Source organism: Sebastes fasciatus, chromosome 9 (assembly GCF_043250625.1).
Source record: "Sebastes fasciatus isolate fSebFas1 chromosome 9, fSebFas1.pri, whole genome shotgun sequence".
NCBI lineage: Eukaryota > Metazoa > Chordata > Actinopteri > Perciformes > Sebastidae > Sebastes > Sebastes fasciatus.
Genome location: NC_133803.1, coordinates 31,813,191 through 31,834,490, shown reverse-complemented (window position 1 = coordinate 31,834,490; position 21,300 = coordinate 31,813,191). Strand labels below are relative to the sequence as shown.

Sequence of the window (21,300 nt, the reverse complement as noted above, 5' to 3'; positions counted from 1 at the left end):
ACATCTAGTGACCGTAGTTATTATGACAGGAGCAAAAGAAGTGAAGTGCTGTATAAAGACAGTGACTTTCCCCCAGAAGAGCGGGGTATGTCAGTTTCACTTTTCAAAAGTAGTTATTTTAAGCCAAAACACGATGTTTTGCTGCCTAAACCTTAATAAATGGTCTTGTTTACCATGGTCTAATGTTTAAAAAGTTAACAAAAATACATATTGAATCGGCACCTGAGTATCGTGATAGTATCGAATCCGGAGACAGGAGTATCGTTCCAGCCCTACTATAGATATGGTAAATGTTTTTCCAACATGCTTGTTTATGTTTAAATATATTAATTTCAGGCAAGATCTCTCAGACACATTTCATATATTTTTTTTAAATTTTATATTCAGACATTCATTCATATCGAAAGAGGCAAAAACATGATTCTGTTGGTTGTACATGATTGACATACTCTAGGTTTGTTTTTATGTTTTTCTCTTCTTTCCTTTCTTTTCTTTTACTATTGTTTATGATTGCTTGTAAGTTTTGTGTATATATATATATTTTATGTGTTGTGTTCTTTCTTTCTTTTATTATTTGTTTAAATAGGGGAGATCTCTGAATAAGCCTTTCAGACTTCCTTCCTCTCCTGCACTGAAATCACTGCTTTTCCTATTCTATGTATTCTGTATCCAAATAATTTTGGAATTGAATAAACTAAACAGCTGTTTTGTTTGTGTTCAAAATGTAATGTTTCCTTCAGTTTAACAACGTGTTAGAACGCGTCGTTTTTAAGTTTTGCTTTCACTTTTACAACGTAGTAGATGCAGCTCGGCCCATCTGCGCTTTACAATGGCGGAGATAACGACTGATAACGGCCATTTAATCAGCTGATAACATGGGTGATTAAACAGAGATGGAGATAAAACAAGTCTGCATACAAGTTTAGGAAGAAGTTTTAGGCATAATCCAAACCTTGCGGTGCTTCTCTAAATATACACAGCTGCCTTATTGTGTGTGTGTGTGTGTGTGTGTGTGTGTGTGTGTGATCATCCTGATTATTTCCCATGATAACTGTTCTTTGATCAGAATTACTCATCACGGTTATTCATCTCAGTTTTTGGAAAGAAAATAATATATTTTTTTTCTATAGTACCACATATATTTAACTATTTTTTTAAGTAGTAGTTGTTTTTGTTTTGCAGTTCTTCTTTGAGGAGGAGCAACAAGCCTAAAGCAAACTGAACAAAACGAACACCAGAAACTGCTCCTTGTTTATGAATTAAAACAATGTTTTCTGCTGCAGACATTGGAACATCTGTTTGGCTTTATAATTTCTAGATGAACATTATTTTCCTCTTTGCTTATCCAAAAGTGATGTAGAGTATCACACTCTGACTTTTTAGTCAAATAAATGAAACGTCACCATCAGGAATGTTGCCAAAGAGAAAGATTAATAATCATAGAAACACAAAATGGCAATATTATTGGGCCGTTGCCATCTTCGCTTTTAGATGTCGCCATCTTGGTTTCTGGCCGTCTTGGTTTTGGCTCGTCGCCGTCTTGGTTTTTGCCCTGTCGTCATCTTGGTTTTAGGCCTTCTTGGTTTTCGGCCATCGCCATCTTGTTTTTGGGCAGTAACCTTTTTGCTTGTGGACGTCACCATCTTGTTGTTTTTTTTGACAACACCGTGATAGCGACCTGTCAATCACAAGGTAGCCACGCCCTAAAGCATCCCCTGCTTTATTGTCACAAAACTTCACAGGGGTGTAGTTGACATCGAAATGAAGGTTGAGTTTGGGTGTGGTCCGAGCAAGGGCATCAGAAGTAGGAGGGTAGGAAGTGAGCTCCAACTTTGCAATTTGGCGTCGCGGCTGGTGTGATCTCATCGCAGGATCTCAGTTAACTCTTTTATTTATTTTTGTTGAGGTGATTTGCTTCATTGGCCCTGACCTCTGACTTTTTGTAAAAACTTGTGACTACCCCTGATATATACTACAGTATATGGTGCAGCTAAATACTGTAACTTTGCACAGTTGGCCAGCTTGTTAATGTGACTGTAGAGAGAACTCGTCTATGTGGTCAGAGGTTAAAGCAGCAGCAGTGTGGTGGCTTGATTCTGTGTGTGTGTGTGTGCATGTGTGTGTTCCTGTCTCGTCCCTTTGATTTGTTTACACAGCGGCCATCCACAGACACCCAGCCATGCTTGGCCACATTAAACCTCTTCTACTAATCCGTCACCTCGATTAATGCCAGCTACATAACAGACACACGAGTATTGTACAGCAACACACAGAAACACACACGGACACAAGTGCTTTGGCATCCACTGGTTCAGACATGCTAATCTGTCCAACTGCAGATTGGAGTGTGTGGTAGCCAAGGACTGAGCAATCAGAGCAGAACATCACCTCTGGAGAACGCCGGGGAAACAGTACAGTAACAGTTACAGAAAATAAAATAAAAAGCTACTGAAGCAGTGTAATCACATCGTAAGCTTATTTATTTATTTGTATGTCTTTGTTCAATATTGCCTACTTACTGTCTTAATAAATGGCTTTTGGTTCAATAACTCCATAACTTTGACACAGTCTTTCATTAAAAATAAATGGTAATTGATTTTTGGCTGTGCCATCTTGGTTTTGAGCCGTCGCCATCTTGTATGAGCCGTCGCCATCTTGGTGGCCTTTTTGGTTTTAAGCCGTCGGCATCTTGTTTGCCATCTTAGTTGCCATCTTTGTTTTTAGCTGTCGGCATCTTGGTTTTGGGGCGATTACCATCTTGGTTATTGGCTGTCACCATCTTGGTTTTTGGCTTTTGGCATCTTGGTTTTTGTCCATCGCCATCTTGGTCTTAAGCCGTTGACATCTTAGTTGCCATCTTGGTTTTGAGCCGTTGGCATCTTGGTTTTGGGCTGTCACCATCTAGGTTTTAGGCCGTTGCCATCTTGGTTTTTGGCCGTTGCCATCTTGGTTTTTGGCCATCGCCATCTTGGTGATTTGCTTCATTTGCCCAGACCTCTGACTTTATGTAAAACTTAATAATACTCCTGGTATAAACTATATTGTGTAGCTATATACTGTATGTTTGCACAGTTGGCCAGCTTGTTAATGTGACTGTAGAGAAGACAGACAGGGTAACAGTTACAGAAAGCTGATGCAGTGTAATCACATTGTGAGGTTATTTATTTAGTTTGCTTTGTGTATCTTTGTCCAATATTGCCTACTTACTGTCTTAATAAATGGCTTTTGGTTCAATAACTCCATAATTTTGACACAATCGTTCATTAAAATTAACTTAAACACCTTTACTCATCATCTAGCAGTTGAAATTAGACTCTAAGAGACCTCGGGAAACCATTTACAGCAGCATAATTAGTTCCACAGGCCAGCTTATTGGATGCAGCGCTGACAAGTCCTAAACAATCAAAACAGCCTTAAAACTTAAATTTGAATCAAGCTCTCTTCATTATGCTGCGAATTCTCACCCCTCCTTTAATTCAGAGCGGAGTATCTCGGAGTGTAATTCCGTAATGAGAGTAGGGGAGAAATGACACAATATGTTAATTGCCTCATGCAAGAGGAGCGCAAACATCTAATTTAAGAAAATGAATGTGAGAGGAGGAGCTGCTGTGATAGTGGTGAAGACAGCAGAGGTCAGGAGGCGCTGTCAGCTAACAGCTACACATCAGTGTAATCTGCTCAGAGTGAGGTCTGTCTGAGCCTTCAGGAGGCTGCAAAAGTCTTTAGGACAACTTATTGACGAGGAACTGTGGCAACATCTGTCTGGGATGTGAACTTGAAAAATGCTCCAGCAAGCTGAGTAAACAAACAAAGTTTTATAGAGCAACAGATGGACGATAAGTTTTAGTGTTAATCATCTGTGAGATAGTGAATGAGAAAAACATTGGCTTATTTATAAAGTGTTGTTCATAGATTCAAATGAATAATTGTCAAATATTGGTCGTATATGGTCTTTACAATTGAGTGGTTCTCAGTGCTATATCCCTGTGGTAGTTTTATATGCTTGTTTCTTTCTGTCTTTATTGTTTTCTTGTATTTATTTGTATTATTAAACGTCTCTGTAAAAAGACTTTTAACTGTGCTCTATAACAAAGGTTTGACTTGTGTTAAACTGGATATCAATGTGGCCTGATAGTCGTTTTTTGGACGATATTCATTTGAGCTGAATTGACACATTTATAATATATTTTGTTGTTGAATTGATTGTATTTTAAACTGCAGGTCTTTTCTTACTGCAGCGTGTATAACAGGCGGCAACCTCCGGGTCTGAGAAGTGAAGCCAATGCTGAAGTGCCTTTAACCTGCATTCTTTCTAACAGCCAGCAGGGGGCGACTCCTCTGGTTGCTAAAAGAAGTATGATTGTATAGAAGTCTCTGAGAAAATGAGCCTACTTCTCACTTGATTTATTACCTCAGTAAACATTGTAAACATGAGTTTATGGTCTCAATCGCTAGTTTCAAGTCTTCTTCAATACAGCATGATGTTCATTTAGTAAATTATGGTCCCATTTAGAGTCAAAAACCAAGATGGAGACGGCCAAAAACCAAGATGGTGACGGCCAACAACCAAGATGGCGACGGCCAAAATGCCAAACTCGAGGCCTCAAAACCCCAGTCTACAAACCAATGGGTGACGTCATGGTGACTACGTCCACTTCTTATATACAGTCTTTGGTCTATAAACATAACAAATGTCAATAAATGTTTAACAGCATGAGAGAACATCAAAGAGCAAGCAGCTAAATAGCTACAGATACTACAGCCAAGGCACACACATCAAGGATATAACATCCACATACAGAATATTGTGATATTAAATATGTTTAACTCTTTTGGTTTACATCAGTCTGACAGACTACTGTGGCTCTACCATACACATATTCAGATTAATAAAAGAGAGCTCTGTTGTGCTGACAATGCCATAAAAAGTTGTGTCTTAAGTTTTAATTAGTTATTTGATGTGAAGGTAGGAGAGAAGAGAGTGATGAAAAATGTATCTGAAACAGTCAACGGGGAGGAGAGGACCTCAATCTGGTCCTTCTGGCTGGCTGTCTTTCTAGCTTTTCACATGTCTTCTGACTTATTTATCTGGCCGAGAGGCGATATTAGCTGTGGTGGATTTCAAAATGCAACCCCAACAACACACAAACACAGTCTTCAGAGGGGCAACCCTATTACGGAGAACATGGTGCGCAGCTCGTCTCTGCGCATCAGCATTAGAATTTCAAAGTAGCTTTTGATTGTTTGATCTCATATCCAAAAAAAATGATTGTTGGTTATAAAAAGACGTATGAGAAAAAAGCAATTAACATAAAGCCGTGCTTCTATTAATACCAAGTTTTCTCTGTAGTCTTGTGGCTGGTTGTGATCCATAATTAACAGTGAAGAGATCCCATTTTCACCTTCTGCTGCGGTTCCCCACTAGAGCAGCTCTCTGGAGGAGCAGAGGGGAGCCAGCAGACGATGCTTCACACTGCAAGAAAAACTAGAAAGAGCTGCTCTATTTCCTCATATTACAACCTGACAGAACGCCCCCACTAACCCAAATCTGTGAAGCAGACCACCCGCCAGTGTGATGTTACGTTTTTAGACTTTGAAGCAGCTGCAGTCCCGTCTATTGTGACATTGTACAGATCTTTAATAATTTATGTGCAGCAGAGTTGGAAAAACCATACCTAAGTATCTATGTGGATGATCCCGAAAAAAAACCTGGATTACAACCTATATGGCAAAGTTTTTAAAATTCAAATATGAGACAAGACCACCTAAACCGAGACCAAGTCATGACCAGAGTGTATCGAGACCGAGACAACACCAAGACTTTGAGGCGTTGAGACCAAGTCCAGACCAAGACCAAGGCAGGGCGAGTCCCACACTGCATGACACACTTATGACAAAATGTGGAACATGCAAACCACTGAGGCACTCCTCCAATTGATCTGAAAGATCCACATTCCCATAAAAACACCCTCAGAAAACAACTGAAGATTCCTCTTCAGTCACCTCTTTTACTGTCGTGTTAATGTATAATAGGGGTGTCACAATCCCGATTCTAAATCGGAAATCATCGCCCATCGATATCACAAGCAGGACTGACGATTTTGTTTCTTTTCTCCGACCTCGCCTACCTTCATGCGTCGGAACAAAAATCCAGCTGTGCTCAAGAAATGTAACTCATGGTTAAAACTAGAAACAAAAATCATTGTTACCAACATAAGCCGCCATGTTCTGAACAGACACATTACATTACAAACACTAACTAAAGGAACATTTGCATTTTGGAACTAAATCATCAAAATGAAACTACTCAGGGCACTTCCTGCATGCCTATGGCATTTTACACTGCATGAATTAGTTGGTTAGTTAGTGACTTTTCCTTACTCATAACTCTTCTACTCTTACTTGGTTTAACGTGAAGTCGCTGCATCTCCCGAAAAAGCATCACCACGGTTGACTTTCAGCCTACATGCACGTTTGTTCAGCTCAATGTTGTTGAATCAGAGCAGCTGATGTTGGTAGCAACAAGCTAGCGAGATGCTGAGCACCGTCTCTCAGCGCACAGACGGTGTCCAAAGATCTGCCTCCACCTCAGTGACAAACAGTGATCAGCAGAGAAACCAGAGCGACAGTAAATGACAGCAAAACTGTATTTTTGTAGCTTACAGCACACTTGTAATGCACTGCAGGAGGATTTCTGTGTTATTTGTGTAATGATTATGTACTGAGGTGAGTCACACAGATACTGATATTGAAAACATGCAGCTTCTTATAACGTAGACTGTTGTAGTCTAATTATTGAAACACTTTCTAAATAAAAAGGAAGTTCAGTTCTGAATCAAGAATCACAGTTAAATCTTTTCATAATAAAATATAAGAATAAAATTCATTGTGCAGCTCTGTTTGGAACAGAAATAAAGCTGAAAACACACCATCTGATCAGTAATAACAGCTCCTGTGTATTACAATAACAATATCTATATGTTAGATAAATCTGGCTGTATTGACCATCTCTCTCTGCGGAGCCCCCGAGGCACCTGACAACTGCAGTTTATCTCCATAATAATCAGGCCGGCACTAAATACATCAACACAAGGAGATGATAAAAACACAGCATTCGGCTCCATTGATTAGCATTGTTAATTTCTCGCTCGGCGGTGCAGGATAAGTGAGGCTGCGGAGCTGACTGGGACCAGCCATGAAGCTAGAAAATAAGACTCTTTATCTCACTGTAGATCTCCCATCATAAAACTATAAGGTTTTAGTGGAGATGCATGTGTTTGTGAAGTAGTGAGCATCCGACTGGATACATGAGACTTGGATTATACTGCACCAGTTGTGTGAGAGTTTGTAAATGTATCTTTTGATATAGTTTTGCTGTTGTTAAACGTGGACACCTTTTACTTTAATTCATCAAGACTTTTCTAAGTTCTTTAGATTCTTCGTCACCGTGGAGACATGAGAGAAAAACAATGAATTCAAGGTATCACGGGGTGAGTAATTAATATACCGATCTGATCTCATAGGAAGACGGATGAATAGCACGACATTACAAGGACATCCCGTGTGTCATGATAACACGTTTTAGCCTTTTTGGGTGTCGTTTGTACGTCATTATTACACCACGCAACAAAATTACAATAACGGCCGTAGTTAGGTTTAGGAAAAACATCATGGTTGGGCTTAAAATACGTTTTTAAACTAATAAAATGCATACGGAAACAACATATATTATATTATTTTTCAAATCTTACCAGATGTGTAAAATGTGAGAGAGCCCACACAACGACATGGTGTGTTAAATTTAACAGTTTCGTTCCTATAGTGTGTGGAGAGCAACGATTTGGCCAAAACAGCTAAAACACCACACACTAACAGATTCATTCATCAACGACAAGAGTACACACAAAAAAAAAAAAAAACGCAAAATCTCTCGCGATCAAACGTGACTTTAATGTAAACAAACATGGCGGACGACGGGCAGGAAGAATTAGTGATGTTAGTTTTTACTTTGTACTGAAAATTGACGAAGGATGGATGGATGAAGTCATGGAGACATGTTGCATAAACACTAATCAACAAGTTGGTCCTCCATCTCTGAGCTCCATCTCACTACTACTTTATGCCTCACGTTTTGCATTAGCTCATGCATTAGCTGCAGCCGCCATGACGGCGGTTGTTGTCCTTCCTTCTTCAGTCAGCTTGGTCCTCTATTGGCTATTGTTGTTTCCCATGCGACTGCGTCATCGGCCGTTCTCGGGGTTCCCCACACACAACAGGAGATCCCATCAGAAATATGGGAATAAATATAGATCGGAGCGGCCAGGAACATCTGGAAAAATCATCTTTAGAACCATCGAACAATCAGGGCTTTGCTGACGATCGTCAGGAGGAATCAGGCCCAACATCAGCTTGATTCTAGTGTAGTGTGTACCCGGCATAACGTAACTTCAAAATAACAGCGGCCTCCTGGTTGAAAGTCCTGTGTTTGTTGGACCCTTCCACCTCCCCTCCCTTCACCATCAGCAGTCTCGCTCTCTTTTTATTCCACGTCACTTTCTCTGAGCGGAGCACATTAGAACGGCGTTCTTATCGCACGCAAAATGATTTGTGAATTACCGTGTCATTTATTCACCATTTAACACAACCTGGCTGGATTTACAGAGAGTCATTTTGGGAGGGAAGCAGTCCTCTAAAGGAACAATCTGACATTTTGTACATGTGTCTGCCTGCAACAGGAAGTGTTCCTGTTCCAGTGAAAGGGCTCCTCCGCTGACACTCGGCTCATTAACATAGTTTGCATCGAGGCTCGCTTGCTTACAGCGGTTGGTTTCAGTGATGACATTTTTAGAGCAGCTAAAAGGACACATCCAGAAAGAGTTTCCCCGTAATGTAACAACTGAGTGGTGAAGAAAATTAAATAAGTACATTTTTTTGAAATGTCATGCTCTCCCTCTAAGCTTGGCTGAGTACCATTACTCAGTGAAATCTGTGAAATGCTTTTTTTTTTTCTTCAGTCAGCCGCTGCTTGAGCTGCCCTAAAGTGAGAGATCACACTTTGAGGGCATTTCATTTGCTTCCTTTATGCCATTCTAGATGAATTAATTATGTGATGAAAAAAAAAACGTAACATTAAGAGCAGATGATGATGGGAAGAAAGTAAAAGTTTAATCGCCAGAGTTCCTACAGTGATGATTTCTCCCTGGAAGGCAGAGGTTTCCATTTATTAGATCCTCTGTTATCTAAAGGGAGAGATGGTATAAAAGAAAGAAAACAGCCCTCAGGAAGACGGAGGGAGAGAGACGGAGAGTGAGTGAAAGACGGAGAGGAATAGCAGGGATTCTGGGTAAATAAGCCAACAGTGCAGTAAATGCAGCATTGCGGTTCACTGCTGTGATATGAGACCGGCTCTCATAAATAATGTAGGCGAGTGTTGGCCGGCCTGCCAGGAGCCGGTGCACTGCTCCTCACACCGGGGGAACAACGCTAAACAAACACTGAGCTGGTCGGGTCACAGGTGGATAAACACAGGTATCTATCACTGCACTGGAAACATGGATACATAACATGCACGCCTATGTGCACAAATACAAACAACTGAATAAAACATGTTCATATGCAAACACAATAATCTGTTTAAATCAGGCTCATTATTGCAGTTTATTGTTTTGTTTTAAACTGTGACTCGTTGGAATTGTCAGTCCTGTGAGTCGCCGGTATCGTCAGTCAAGCTGACACAAAGAAACACTGTCTTAATCTGCAGTCATATTTCTGTCCACCTGATGAGTCCAAGAAGTCCAACATTTACTCCCCTTACAAATACAGCCACCTAGAGTTTCCCCTCCCAGCTGGCTGCCAGCCGGTTTCCAGCCAACTTCCAGCCGCTGGGAGCTTTAGTTACCAGAAGTTGTGTCGATTAACGTTGGTCCTTTCCGACGACTCTCCTCCGGCAGCCGAATTGACACATTTGCATAATGGCCGTATAATGGGAATTAATTTGTACGCTAATATTCACTCACATGCACTTATAATCACTCATAATCACACTAAGGTTCGTAGGCCCACAGTATTCATCACATCATACGTGTAAAACATCAGAAATGAATGTGAAAATAATCCCACGTTTTGTCTAACTATAAAAGTTGTGTCCTGTGTGTGTGTGCTATACGCATATCTAATTAGGGCTTTATGGAATAGACCGACACTTTCATTCATAACGTTGACATTTGAATTATTATTGTAAATAAATTACAGAAACATTGTGTGCAATAGTCCACCTTTTCTCAGTCTTCAGTCCAAAAGTCAAAATGTATTGAAAAAAGATCGATAAAACCATTTAAAACAAAAAACATTAAAAAAGTTTTTATCTATTGAAATATTCTGCTTTGATCCATATTTGCTGGCATTTAGCCTTTCAAAAACAACATTTTGTTCCGGTACTTTTGCTTCGCCATGGACAATTACTGCATCGGGTGTCTTTACTTTTTCTAAAAATGTGTCATATGAAAATAGCACATTTTCCACTGCTAAGACTAAACCAGTTTTATGTAGTGTCTAACTGTTAGATAAGCTGTGAGGGGGCTGCACATCGACTGATGTCATTCCTGCGCTATGGAAACACAGCGACACAGCCCGAGTCGTCACAATGCGCTAAAGAGATGGAGCCTTATGAGGCGTTAATGGCCGATCAGCATGAACGAAAGGATACAGATGCTCTTTTGCGTGGGATTTGTTGGGAACACAAACGTACTATGACTATACGTGACTATAACTATACTCCCGTGCACTGTTTCCTTGATTTGAGCTTTCTTACCAGGCTGTAAAGACAACGACAACAACAAAGATTATGAATCCTCTTAATTGAAGCCGATTTTTTTTTTTTTGAAAGACCATAAAAGTAACATAACATGTTGCCAACATTTACATACTGAAAGTTAATTTGCACATGAAAGCAGCAGCGCTTTCTGCATAATGGCAGAACGGCAGCCATGGCAGGAGGGGGACCAGAAACCAACAAGTGTATTTAAGCACAATAGTTCCCCGCGGAGCGAGTGTGGATTACACCAATAAAAACAGACTATTATCTTTGCTGCTCATAAGCAACACTGATTCCTCCCTGATGACTCCAACACAAGAGGAAAAACATGGATAAAAGTGAGGAAGCGACTGTGGCGTTATTACCCAGAATAGATCCAGAACGAGTCAAAGAGTGGAGCTGGTGGTGAGCTGATGTGGGGGGGGTCAGGAGTGAATATGAAATGATGTGGCATCTGTTGACGCTTTAAGTGATATATCACTCCATTCCACTTCGTTTAGCATCACTTCGTCTCAGTTAATTGGTTCATGAGGAGCACTAATTAAGGGGGATGGCCTTGTTTATCGTCACGGCGACGCTCATTAAGGGGAGAGATTTTTTTTTTCTTTTAGGACTGGTGACATTAACCCACCCTTCACAACTGTTTGGGGGGGTGTCAGTGTATATGTACTCTCATCTTCGATGTGGCAGCTGCATTTAACAGCTCGTGTGTAGCAGACACACAGCGTGACACCACGCCACATGTGCTGTAAACACACATTATTACAGTGTTATACATACAGTACACACACACAACCATACATGAGGTGATCATGTCCTACCTCTCTACGTCGTGATGCCCAACAGGTCTGTTTGACTTTCCAAACCACGGCAGCGACCAGCAGCAGAGACAGGAAACAGCTGCAGAGAGGAGACGGACACAAGGTTTATCAATCATCAATCAAATATCAATCATTCCTTCGTGCTGCATGAACAAAAGTATGCAAAAAAATATACATGTCAAGCAGAATGAGATGGTGCATCAAAGCAACGTATCCTCGTATTATATGTTACGAAAAGTCCAGCAACACGTGTCAATTTCCACTTGTTAAATACATACAGTCTTTTCAAAATAATAACTTAACTTAAATAATAAAAAAAATAACAACTTCCGTCTTCACAGGAAACTACTTAGTTAGGTTTAGGAAAAGATGGTGGTTTGGGTTAAAATAACTACGCAAGTGGCGCAACTTGAGTATGTACGTTACGTGACAAATAAGTCAACGTTTGGGTTAAAGATTAGGGCTGAACTAACTGTTATTTTCATTGTTGATTAATCTGTTGCTTCTTGATTAAGTTGTTTGGTCTATAAAATGTCAGAAAATGGTGAAAAATATCAATCAGTGTTTCCCGAAGCCCAAGACAACGTCTTCAAATGTCTATTTTTTTCCACGATTCAAAGATATTCAGTTTACTGTCATGGAGGAGGAAAGAAACCAGAAACTATTCACATTTAAGAAGCTGGAATCAGAGAATTTAGACTTTTTGTCTTAAGAAAATGACTCAAACCGATTAATCGATGATCTAACAAGTTGGCGATTCATTTAATAGTTGACAACTAATCAATAAATCAATTTATGGTTGCAGCAGTTAAAATAACTCCAGAAGTGGCGTTACCTAAGTACGGAAGTTACGTGACAGATAAATCAACGTTGACTTCTGGTTTCACACGGGACATGAACGCCAGTCTCCTGGTTAAAGTCTGGTGCTTATTGATCCATCCATCCACCCCGACCTCCTCCCTACACGGTGTCCCTCTATATACGTTCTGGTTCACGATTTTATGGGATATATACGAATTACAGTGCGTTTCTTTTTGTAGGTACAGCTACGAACAGTGTATCAGACCAGCCTGAACCACGTGACCTCTGGCTTTTTTTGGTAGGTCGATCATCTGCTTCCACTGAGAACGGGAAATAACTATTGTTCACTACTTCTAGACACATTCAACCTTTTAATGGGGCAAAAAGTGAAAAAGTTTAGGAGTCACTGCTTTAGATTTCATTTGGGTGCAAACTTTCGATTTAATAAAATGCTACAGGCGTAATTATACAAGCCGTCGTCGTCCAATAATAAGACACTACAGCTAACAGAGGACGCTACTGTTGACGAGACATAAACAGAACAAAACAAATCAATACTAATTAAAAATAAATGCTAGAAAACACATGAATGTTAATAACATGTCTTCATGCATATATTGTTCTTTGTAGTTGTCCCTTTGAAAATATGTTTCTGTGCGTCTCTAAACCATGATGCAATTATTGGGCAATTTCTCCACAAGTCAGGGTCCAGATAATATAATAATTTAAATAACATGTATTTCATACTCTTTGTAGTTCTTAAAAACACCTTCAAGTGCTAAAAGTACAACAATACAACCATAGAGCAGCGTCTTCACACTGGCTTACTGTCCTCCAGCTCCAGTTTCCGGAGAAAAAAAAAAGACGACAAAGTAGAGAGAGAGAGATTCTCAGAAGATTTGTGGCGAGATAATAAAACCGCGCTGACCACAGGCAGCTGGGGATTTTAGGACAGCAAAGGGCAGCGAGAGGTCAACGAGCGACATGAAGCTCTCTAACAAAGAACAAAATCTCAGAGACACACACACACACACACACACACACACACACACACACACACACACACACACACACACACACACACGCAGCCTGGAAGTCCGATGTCTGGAGGGCAAAGTTATCTGGCGAAACACAAAGATCCTCTCTCAAGCAGAACTTCTGACAGCCAAAAGACTTAACAACAGGAAGTCCCTGAGAAACTGCTGAGGACGGCAGCTCTGAAACAATCCTCCTCTTCATCTCTCTGTGTGAAGATGACAGCGTTGTAAAGGGTATTAGTGCCGTAATGAGCGTGACATTTTCAGAGCTCGGTCTGCTGAAGAGGCTGCAGTCACGACCTCTTCTGTCCACAGACGACCTCTCAACTGCTCTCTGACTCCCCACGACCAGGAAACCCCCCCTCCGCTGATGAAGAGGAGGACAAGATCATCACACCATCAGGTTTCTACACTCTACTAATGACTACTTCCAAGATGATGTGAAAAGTTTTCATTGAACAGACTTGAAAACGCCCCAACAAGGTAAATATGTCGACTTTACAGAGATGATTCAACCCTGTATGACCACGAGGGACCATCGCAAATTAATCACAGTTTTTATCTGTTCAAAATGTACCTTAAAGGGAGATTTGTCAAGTATTTAATACTCTTATCAACATGGGAGTGGACAAATATGCTGCTTAATGTAAATGAATGTATATATTTATTATTGGAAATCAATTAACAACACAAAACAATGACAGATATTGTCCAGAAACCCTCACAGGTACTGCATTTAGCATAAAACAATATGCTCCAATCATAACATGGCAAACTGCAGCCCAACAGGCAACAACAGCTGTCAGTGTGTCAGTGTGCTGACTTGACTATGACTTGCCCCAAACTGCATGTGATTATCATAAAGTGGGCATGTCTGTAAAGGGGAGACTCGTGGGTACTCATAGAACCCATTTACATTCACTGATCTGGAGGTCAGAGGTCAAGGGACCCCTTTGAAAATGGTCATGAGAGTTTTTCCTCGCCAAAATTCTGACAAGCTGGTATTACATGGTTGGTACCGATGGATTCATTAGGTTTTTAGTCTCATATGATGCCAGTATCTTCACTTTGGCTTTAAAACTGAGCCCTATACAACCTCCGAAAGATCGATTGCGCTAACTTTGGCAGCCCTACTAAGTATTAAGTTTAATTTAATAAAAAAAACTGATGAAATTAAATGATAAAAACAACAATAACAAACTATGCAAAGGCCCCCCTGAACCTTTTTTGGGGCAAGTTTGGAGGGGATTGGAGGAGTAGTGGGACACAAAGGTTTTTCAGGAGAATATTACCTCTAAATACAAATGCATATTAAATTATTTCTTATAACAAAAAAATAAAGTATCAAGTAGTCTACTTTTTTCAACCCCGTCTGCAGATGTTCCTGTTTTTGGGACTGCATGCACTCTCAACTAGCTCCACCAATAAGTGAGATCAGGCTGTAAGTAAATACATCGTCGCACCACTTGCTGCTTCTTCTTGAGCTTATTGCTTTGAGTAGTAACTGAACGCCACTCTGGTGATCATGTCAACATGTTTTATGAACTCAGAAAGAACAATATTCAGAGAGACATTTAAGAAAGAAAATCAATCTGAATCAATAAAAAGTGAGTGTCCCAGCTTTCCCCAGTGGAGATTACACCGTCAATGGAGTCTCACATTTTACCAGTTAAACTGACATTTTAGTGCCTTTAGTGGTGTCCCTCATCATCATCATCATCATCATCATCATCATCATCATCATCATCATCATCATCATCATCATCATCATCATCATCATCACCTGGGATATGAAAATGTCACAGATGTTCACACTGTCAAAGAAAATGAGCTCAGAACTTACAATCATTTCTACAGACTTTGAGTAACACTTGACCCTTTTGCCGTGTTAAGCCGATCTATTCGGCTGGATTCTCGTGTGGCGTGTACCCGGCATAAGTTCGCCATGTGTTGGTCTGTGGACGATCATGCTACAGGGGAAAGATGTTGTACGCTTTGACTGACGATGGGAAATAGATTCAGGGCTTCCCGACTGAACATAGTTCATTTCTTCTGCCCTGTAGGGGGAGGGGGGGGCGGGGTAGCAGGGAGTTTATTAGGATGTTTAGATATGTAAAGTAGCCATCTGGTACACAGATGAACTTCAGCTCACTTAATTCACTTCCTCATTTGCTGAAGTGAAAAACGCGAAGATAGAAATGTTAAAAAAAAAGCGGTTAGAAGAAGACAAATCCTCGGGGTGATGAATGCTGAAGGGGAAGACGAGGCCTCCTGCGTTTCTCCACACTGGGAGTTGATTTGCTGCTCGTGCAGATGGGAAGCTGTTTCCGATCTGTAGCTCATGTTCAACGAATAGCTTATTGATTTCTCTCTCTCTCTCTCTCTCTCTCTCCGCCCGCCGGGGTTCACATGTTTCATTGTGTTCTCCTGCATGTGTGTGCTCTTTTGTTGTTGCTTGTTTAAACCGAACCCACCGCAACACTTAAAAGAGCAGGAACACAATCATGAACACTCACATGGAGCCCAGTCCCTGGATGTTTAATCAGTTCGATTGCTATTACCTGTGGCTCAACAGTCTTAAAGCTGAACCTATCAACAGGCTCAGTGGAGTGTTAACAGACCCACAGGACAGACCCAGCAGCCTCCCCCCTCCTCCTCCACCTCCCCTCTTCATCCTCTTCCCTAATAACTTGGTAATAGCAACAATTAGCCAACGCGCTCCATTGGTTAGATGGCTAAGCTCGGGCCCTGTGGCCCATTAATGGAGAGCTGAGGTAATGCGGACTGAACGGGGGGATGTTGGGCCTGATTGGATTTGAATCCCGGCCAGCGGAGGGTTTCTAGGAGGATGGAGTTACTGACTCTATTTGTCTCTGCTTTAATTGTTCTGGGGAATATTCCTGGCACATCTGGTGAAGATGAGCACCAGCAAGTGGAAGTATTCTGAAAATTGGATAATTTATAATGATAATAATACAGTTGATTTATATTGCACTTATCACAACCAGACAAAGTGCTTTACAAACAGACAACATAAAAACAACTGAGGAGACGATACAGGATTTTATCTCAGACCGAAATGAAAACGCAATAAGTTTATAGTGGGGAATTTCCATTATCGTATAATCCTGAATTGTTTTAACGCTACTAATTTCTTTCATACATTAACGCAATCGATCTTTTGGAGGTTGTAGCCGGCTCAGTTTTAAAGATAGAGTGAAGATACTGGTGTCATATGAAACTACAAAACCTAAGGAATCCATTGGTACCAACCAGGTCATACAAGATGGTAATGAAGGAGGTTAAACAACGCTCCAAGGTTACGTTAAATTTTGGCGAGGAAAAACTGTCATGACCATCTTAAAATGGGTCCCTTGACCTCTGACCTCCAGATATGTGAATGTAAATGGGTTCTATGGGTACCCACGAATCTCCCCTTTACAGACATGCCCACTTTATGATAATTACATGCAGTTTGGGGCAAGTCATAGTCAAGTCAGCACACTGACACACTGACAGCTGTTGTTGACTGATTTTCAAATGATACATATATACATACATTTGCATAAAGCAGCATATTTGTCCACTCCCATGTTGATAAGAGTATTAAATACTCGACAAATCTCCCTTTAAGGTACATTTTGAACTGATAAAAACTGTGCGATTAATTTGCGATTAAACTACGGTTACTCTGAACTACGTTTTCCACCGTACCACACAAAGAAGCTACTCTACCGGCATCTACTGGATGTATAACAGAAGAAGAAAAAGAAGACGACAAACGATCATATCATGCCTAAAAAGAAGTGCAAATCAGTGCAAGTCGTGGCACCAAACGTACGAGACGGTAGCGAATCTCCAGAGAATTCTGAGGTAACTATTGATTCGCTGTTTGGTATTAGTATGCTGATACAGTACCTAGTTGGAATAGGGTTAGTGCATTAGCTCTACACAGTGTAAACCCTGCTGGAACAAACAGGTGACTCTGGGCCACTTAAAGGTTATGTAACGCCATAGTTGTGCATAATCACAACTATTGTGAGTCCATAAATGCACTCTAAAGTACATAACGCTGCTCCTGAAGAGAAGAAAGGTTCAAACCTTCATATCGGAGCTGTGGAAGTTAGAATTGACTCCACATCAGCCCTGCTCCTCTGAGTCTCGCTGTGCTTTTTATTTATGTTTTAACAAATAAATCAACTCCAAAACCTGACAAAAAAAAGTGAAGCCAAATAAAAGATATTAGAACAAATGTCCACAGAGGCTCCCGGTGGAAGTGGACGTTGATAGGGAAATGAAGTGGGCGAGCTCGGGGAGCCACTTAGTGCTGAGTATAGCGTCTCTTCTGTTTTGGGAAAGAGAGAGAGAGAGAGAGAGAGAGAAACTGATTGCTAATCAAGCGAGCGAGAGCTGGGAGTAATTGGACAAAGCTGAACTGCAGTGTCATCAATTAGCATTTGAGACTGTGGAGAACAGAGACATAAATGCTGTTTAATTATGGCCATTTTCCTTTTTTCTCTCCTTCATTTAGAGATGAGATAGAATACATGAGGAGGACGGACGGAGGGAGAGGAGGACGGACGGAGGGAGAGGAGGGGAGGAGAGAGGGAAACTTTTCTAAATCTTTGTGGAAGGCCATTTCACAGCCAATCAGGGAGACACAGGAAGTAGAAACTCCGAGCAGTTATATTTATATAAAAACGTCCGTAGCTTAATAACGTAACAAACGTAATCCGTTTAAGCCAAACCACGATGTGTTTTACGAAACCTAAACAAGTAGTTTTGTTGTGTTTTTGTTTTGTTTAACAATTTAAAACTGTTTAAAACTGTGACCATAATCTGGGAGAAAATAGTGTCCCTTTGTGTTTGTTACACATTTCTCTCCAGTTTTGTGTCTCCGTGGTCATTTTGTGACACTTTGTAGTTGTTTGTGTCTTTTTGTGGCAATTTTGTGTCTCTTTATAGTCGTTTAGTGTCTCTTTGTGGTCATTTTATGTCTTTTTGTAGTCGTTTAGTGTCTCTTTATGGTCATTTTGTGTCTTTTTGTAGTCGTTTTGCGTGTCTTTGGGGTCATTTTGTGTCTGTTTGTAGTCGTTTAGTGTCTCTTTGTGGTCATTTTATGTCTTTTTGTAGTCGTTTAGTGTCGCTTTGTGGTCATTTTGTGTCTTTTTATAGTCGTTTAGTGTCTCTTTATGGTCATTTTGTGTCTTTTTGTAGTCGTTTTGCATGTCTTTGTGGTCATTTTGTGTCTTTTTGTAGTCATTTAGTGTCTCTTTGTGGTCATTTATGTCTTTTTGTAGTCGTTTTGCGTGTCTTTGTGGTCATTTTTTGTCTTTTTGTAGTCGTTTAGTGTCTCTTTGCGGTCATTTTATGTCTTTTCGTAGTCATTTAGTGTCGCTTTGTGGTCATTTTGTGTCTTTTTGTAGTCGTTTGGCGTGTCTTTGTAGTTGTTTTGCATCTCTGTGGCTGTTTTGTGTCTCTTTGAGGTCATTTTGAGTGTCTTTGTCATTTTTTTTTTTTTTTGTTGTAGTCATTTTGTGTGTCTTTGTAGTCGTTATTTGTCTCTGTGGCGGTTTTGTGTGTTTTTGTAGTAGTTTTGCATCTCTCTGTAGTCATTTTGCGTGTCTTTGTGGTTGTTTTGTCTTTCGTTTCGGTCATTTTGAGTCTCTTCCCGGTTGGTACGTGTCTCTTTGAGTGACATTTTGCAGGTGAAGACCAGAGGGGACCCTGGGCCTGTACCCGGTAGGCCCGTTCAGTAATCCATCCATGATTCTCTTCCCTCCCACTGCCAGACGACATCTCATCACTGAGCCTTCTGCCTACAGGCTCTCTCTCTCTCTCTCTCTCTCTCTCTGTCACACACACACAATAGGAGTCATGACTCAGGCTCTTTGGCACTCTGGCTCCTGACCACATCAGCACAGTGGAGCCAAACGACATGCGCGCGACGCGACCGTCAACCAGGCAGACTGTCCTCAGTGCGCCAGGGGTCTGTGGCGACGTCGGCAACCCACCGGACCCGTCTCCAAACACAGAGCCCGTCTTGTTTAACAGGCTTTGTGGGTGTGACTTTTATGTACCGTATAATCACCATTCATATCTATACAACAAATGTCTTTATGACTAAATTGTTTACAAGAGCACAGAGTTCTTCACAGATCTAGCCTCCTAATGTTGCTCTCAAAGTGCACCGGATTGATGCATTAAACTTTAAAATGCAGCTTACAAAATTTTGTTTATATTACTGTATTTTTTTCATATCGCAATATTTATATATATCGCAAAGAAAAAATATTGCAAAGTCAGTTTATTCCAACATCATGCAGCCATAATCTGTACATTAGCAGGAATGTAGAACAATGTGGAAGTGAAAGCAGCGCTCTGATTATTTAAATATTTAGTGACTAAAATCAATTAATAATCGTGATAAATAAAGGGAACTACGCACATAATCATGCAGCCCTACTTCACAGAAACAACTTGGTTAGGTTTAGGTTAACATCGTGGAAGTGGCGTTACTATATGGAAGTTACGGGACAAATAAGTCAACGTTTGGGTTAAAATACGGAAGTTTCGTAACTTAAATACGTAACTTCCTGGTTCATGATTAGGTGGATTATATATTTTTGTAGGATATATACGAATTGCAGTGCATTACTTTGGTAAGTATAGCTACGAACGGTGTGTGAGAACAGCCTGATTACATAGATTACACAGATTTGTTTGATTGTGTGTTAATATATTATAATAAAATATATTGATCAATGTCGATTTAAGTGCAAAGTGAAAAAAAACAGCTTTTGTATTATACTGTAACTGAGGCGTTTTCCATTGTGGTATTGCAACTATTATATAAGTAAAGACCTGAATACCTTTTCCAGCGCAGAACAAAACTTGCACATTACATTATATAACCAGGGCAGCAAATAAACCAACAACAAATAGAAACAGAGTCCTGTAGTTGGAGCACATGACCTTTTCTCACTGAGAGTCTGGTGCAGTGCAGCAGAGAGCAACTCATAAACAGAGCAGTGACTAACACACACACACACACACGCACACACACAAAACACCACACTGAACTCTCCCGGCAAAACTTGACACTGTCCCCTACTGATGACATCATCCCACCACGTTGGCCTAAAGGTCGCTGATGTCCAGAAGCCGGCCCTGGGCACAAAAATGGCTCACTTCCACGCATGGCTGCACAGTCACACACACACCCACACACACATACACATATATACAGGAAACAACGTGCACACACACACACACAGTCAAACACACACTTGTCCGGTGTTGTAATTGAGTGGCAGAATCTTGCCTGAAGACAGCAGACTTCTTCCCCAAAACACTCTCTCATTAGATCCACTTCCTGTCTGCACGGCGAGCTCCAACACAAACGTCTCTCACCCCGTCCTGAGAAATACACTGCTTCGTCTAGATGCTTGGTTTTTAATGGACTAGCGAACCTTAAATCTTGTTAAGCCTGCTTCAGAGAGACAAACAGGAAAACAGCTACACACTAGGGCTGCTCGATTACGGCAAAAATCATAATTAGGAATATTTTGGTCAATATTGAGATCACGATTATTTAACATGAATACTCATTGGCTTTTCCAAGAAAATGTTGTAGCCTACATTTTAAAGTTTAATGCATCGATGTGGTGCACTTTGAGAGCAAAATTAAGAGTCTACATCTATGAAGAACTTTGTGTTCTTGTAAACAATTTAATCGTTTCTTGTATAGATATGAATGGTGATGACACGACAAAAAAGTCAAAGCATGGTGAACGAGACGGGCTTCGTGTTTCGAGATGGGTCGGGC

At 40.6% G+C, this 21,300-nt stretch overlaps 1 protein-coding gene across 5 annotated transcripts in view; it reads right to left on the bottom strand.

Annotated features, from left to right (window-relative positions):
- The window catches only part of atrnl1a (attractin-like 1a), a 267,677-nt gene that overhangs the window by 100,839 nt on the left and 145,538 nt on the right, over positions 1–21,300 (bottom strand). For all 5 annotated transcript variants that reach the window (XM_074647316.1, XM_074647317.1, XM_074647318.1 and 2 more), the window contains one exon: positions 11,635–11,713. In XM_074647316.1, the coding sequence (XP_074503417.1) occupies positions 11,635–11,713 (79 nt within the window). The remainder of the gene's footprint in view (positions 1–11,634; positions 11,714–21,300) is intronic.